General features: G+C 38.3%; 1 protein-coding gene across 1 annotated transcript; it reads left to right on the top strand.

Annotated features, from left to right (window-relative positions):
• The first annotated feature begins 321 nt into the window (after positions 1-321).
• On the top strand, positions 322-2,564 carry LOC130715871 (probable N-acetyltransferase HLS1). Its single transcript, XM_057566021.1, has 3 exons — positions 322-866; positions 1,090-1,253; positions 1,476-2,564. The coding sequence occupies exons 1-3, from the start codon at positions 672-674 to the stop codon at positions 2,344-2,346; spliced, it is 1,230 nt and encodes a 409-aa protein (XP_057422004.1). The 5' UTR covers positions 322-671; the 3' UTR covers positions 2,347-2,564.
• Positions 2,565-4,032: the final 1,468 nt, after the last annotated feature.

Raw genomic sequence — 4,032 nt, 5'->3', positions numbered from 1 at the left:
CTTTCTGATCATTGCCAAAATTAATTAAAACTCATTTATTTCCATCATTATTATTATTAGAGCAAGCAAAAGCTTTAACCATGAAAAAAAAAAGAAAAACAAAAGGCGGTGGAGAGAGAAATCCCACTTCCATCGATCCACTTTGGTAAGGAAAGTGGAATAGATAAAAGACATATTCTTAATTATACTATTTAAAACTAAATTGGGAATTAAAAACAGCATGAGTGGATTCTGCAGAGAGAGATATTTAAAAAAAAAAACGGCAAGTGAATTAAAAAGCTGAAAAGATCAGGTATTTAAAGCTCCCTCATAGGATTTGGATTTGAAGAGACCACACTCACTCATCACCAATTGAGATGATTAGATGAACTCCTAGCCTTAGCTTCTACTACTATTACCCTTTCTATATCTTTTTTTCTATATTGGGTTATGTAACATTGAGCCAAGCCAAGCCCATAATTAGGATTCTTTCAATTTCAACTAGTCTTGATAAAAGCTGCAAATTTCCTCACTTTGATATCCAACCCTTTCTTCAGGGTCCCCTCTATATAAAGCCAAACACAACTCTCACTCAGTCCTTCACTCTCTCCCTGTGTGCTTGTGACTTCTAGTGTTTCATTCATCTTCCCTTGGCAAATAGAGATAGATTGTGACTTGTCTGTCAGTGAGATATGGGAGAAGAGGCTTCTTCAACTGCCATGGTTCAAGTGAGTGTGAGAGAGTTTGATCCAAATAAAGACAGAGAAAGTGTGGAAGCTGTTGAAAGAATATGTGAGGTTGGACCCAGTGGGAAGCTTTCCCTCTTCACCGACCTCCATGGTGACCCAATTACCAGGGTCCGCAACTCACCAACTTTCCTCATGCTGGTAATTATATTAATTATACTCCTAACTACTAATCAAAGTCTTTTCTTCTTTCTTTCAACTTTTCTATTCCATCAGTTCACACTCAAAACTATTGCACATGCTATAACACAAAACAAACCGTCTCTCTCACGACCTTTTACTAAACTCATAAATTAAACAATCAAAACCAATCATAGCAAATTATTGATTAATCGAAATCCTTAATTTGTTTTTTTATCATCAGGTGGCTGAGATTGGTGAAGAAACTGTTGGAATGATAAGAGGTTGCATCAAAACTGTTACATGTGGAAAAAAGCTTCAAAGGCTTGATAAAACCACAACCAAACAGGTCCCTGTTTACACCAAACTCGCCTACATTCTTGGCCTCCGTGTTTCTCCATTTCACAGGTAGCATCACTCTTCCAAATCAATTTATCAAACTCAAGTTATTAATTTCTCGGTCCCTTATTGTGAGTTCTTTCATCTTGTATTATAAGATCTCTTATCATCCCAGAAGGGTCTTATAATATGAGACGAAGAGAATTATAATTTTCATGTTAACAAATTCAAGTTAGTTACTGTTATCTGAAAAAGTAATTGATAACCATTTTGATTTTTGACTTATTGCAGGAGAATGGGAATTGCTTTGAAGCTAGTGCAAGCAATTGAGAAATGGTTCAGTGACAATGGAGCTGAGTACTCCTACATGGCAACTGAAAACGACAACGAAGCGTCTGTTAAGCTTTTCACTGAGAAATGTGGTTACTCAAAGTTCCGTACTCCTTCCATACTAGTGAACCCGGTCTTTGCTCACCGAGTTAGTACTAACTCGTCCCGGGTCACCATCATCCCACTCGCTCCGGCCGACGCGGAGTCACTCTACCGGAGCCGCTTCGCCACCACCGAGTTCTTCCCCAGAGACATTGACTCTGTCCTCAACAACAAACTCACCCTTGGCACGTTCCTCGCCGTGCCAAAGGACTGCCGGTACAGCCATGATACGTGGCAGGGCGCGGAGGAGTTTCTGTTGGACCCGCCGGGCTCGTGGGCTGTGGTGAGTGTGTGGAACAGTAAAGACATGTACACACTCGAGGTGAAAGGCGCGTCGAGGGTGAACCGGGCTTTGGCGAAAGCCACCCGGTTGGTGGACCGGGCTTTGCCGTGGCTGAAACTGCCTTCATTCCCGAACTTGTTCGAGCCGTTTGGGTTTCAATTGATGTACGGGCTTGGAGGGTTTGGCCCGGATGCGGTGACAATGGTGAGGGCTCTCTGTGGCCTAACACACAACCTTGCTAAAGAACAGGGTTGCCGTGTTGTGGCCACAGAGGTCTCGAGCACCGAACCACTACGATTCGGTGTCCCGCATTGGAAGATGCTATCATGCGAGGAGGATCTGTGGTGCATAAAAAGGCTTGGGGAGGATTATAGTGATGGTGCTGTTGGTGATTGGACCAAATCTCCACCTGGATTTTCCATTTTTGTTGACCCTAGAGAGTTTTAAATGCTAACTTTAAATTAGTCTTTGGAAAACTAATTGAAAAAAAAATGGATTAGTTTAGTTTTGATTTTAGACACTTTTAAAGAGGGAGATGTCAAATGTGAAATTTGGATTGTAAAGGAAGAAGGAATATCCACTCTTTTTTTGGGTAGTTAATTGTGTATATGGTGAAATGGATTTGCTTTTTGGATCCCTTTCTAGCCACACGGAGGCTTCTTTTCTGGGCTTGTCTTTTTTGCGTATCCTTTGGGATTTGGATCTGCCAAGTTTTTTATTCATTCTGCTAACTTGATAGACTGATCAACACCAATTAATCGGGTGAAAATATCTGAAAAGGAAGAAAAGAAATGGAAATTGAAGAGTGCTATGTTAAATTTATGAATATTTGAGAACTATGCCACAGTTTTATTATGGAATATATTTATGGATCTGCTATGTATGAATATTGGGATTTTGGTGTGTGAGGTCATGTATGAATCCGGATATCCATTTGGGATTTGTTAGACTAGATTTATTTAGATTATATTGTCCTTGATAATATGCGAGGGTGGGGACCTTATCATAGCCAACTTTGTTTTATTGGGTTCCTAGTATCTTTCTTATTGAGGGTAGTGGGAATCAATTGGTGCCCATTTAAGCGTGAATGTAGTGAGTTTTGTATGTAGGCAATTAGACTTTGTGACGTTCTCTAACTGAATAGAGGGAGGGCATTTGTTGTACATGCAGATTCATCATGGGAGGAGGGAAGGGGCATAGGTGCTTCCTAAGATGAGAGGGGGAAATAAGCGAGGTTTTGCGTTGTTTAAGTCAAGTCTTCATCTTAATTTTACAGTTGAAGTCTGGTTTGAGACATTTAAAAGTTGAGTTTTAAGGTTTGGTATAACCATTTAGATAGTCTCACCTGATTTACAAGCATGTTAGCAAGTCTAGTTAACAAAATATGTCCCTTTAAAGAGGTCAATAAGCTAGCAGAATAATTAACCAGTGAAGTTTTTCTACATATCATTGCATTTTCATTTATTTATATTATAGTTAATAAAATAATATTATATAAGCAGGTCAGTCTATCACAAACTTTTTTAATAGTCTGGGCCTACCCTCTTTAGTTAATTGGGCTTTTTGAAAAAACTTAAGCTTGACCATTTCAATAAATGGGTCTTTAACGGGCTAGCTAGTCAGTTCAAGCCTTTAACGGGCCATGCGGCAGGCCCATGACTGACCTTGACCTACTTCCATCATATTTATATGTGATCTCTTTTCTTGAATGAGAGAAGAACACAATATCTTCATGGTAGTTTTCTTTTAACGGTGATGAAGTTTAATTATTACATAATAATTAGTCATCGCAACGGGCTGGTTCGGGGTATGCATATTCTGCTCTTCCAACATCACCTCTCCGAGAAGGTGATCCCCAAATCATCCCCAATGGATTTTGGAAAACTATTTTTTTCTTAATTTAATATATTCATATCAACTTATACTATATTCATAAATAAAATGTGTGCAAAGTACATTTTAAATCAAATAATTTATAAAAATATATGTAAAAATTCTTACATATACGAGAAACATAATAATTAAATCACATTTTAAGTAAAATATAGGAGTTTTTTTTTTTGGAAAAATAAAAGAGTACGCGCGAGGGTTTGAATTGTTTATATGAGTGTATAATTTATTTTTTTGACACAA

Source organism: Lotus japonicus, chromosome 4, assembly GCF_012489685.1.
Source record: "Lotus japonicus ecotype B-129 chromosome 4, LjGifu_v1.2".
In the NCBI taxonomy this organism is placed as follows: domain Eukaryota; kingdom Viridiplantae; phylum Streptophyta; class Magnoliopsida; order Fabales; family Fabaceae; genus Lotus; species Lotus japonicus.
The sequence above is the reverse complement of the archived record's forward strand: the minus strand, read 5'-3'. Positions and strand labels throughout refer to the sequence as shown.

Coding starts and splice junctions, on each gene's coding strand:
- LOC130715871 (XM_057566021.1), top strand. CDS start 672: ATGGGAGAAGAGGCTTCTTCAACTGCCATGGTTCAAGTGAGTGTGAGA. Junction 867..1,089: donor CACCAACTTTCCTCATGCTG/GTAATTATATTA, acceptor TTTTATCATCAG/GTGGCTGAGATTGGTGAAGA. Junction 1,254..1,475: donor CGTGTTTCTCCATTTCACAG/GTAGCATCACTC, acceptor GACTTATTGCAG/GAGAATGGGAATTGCTTTGA.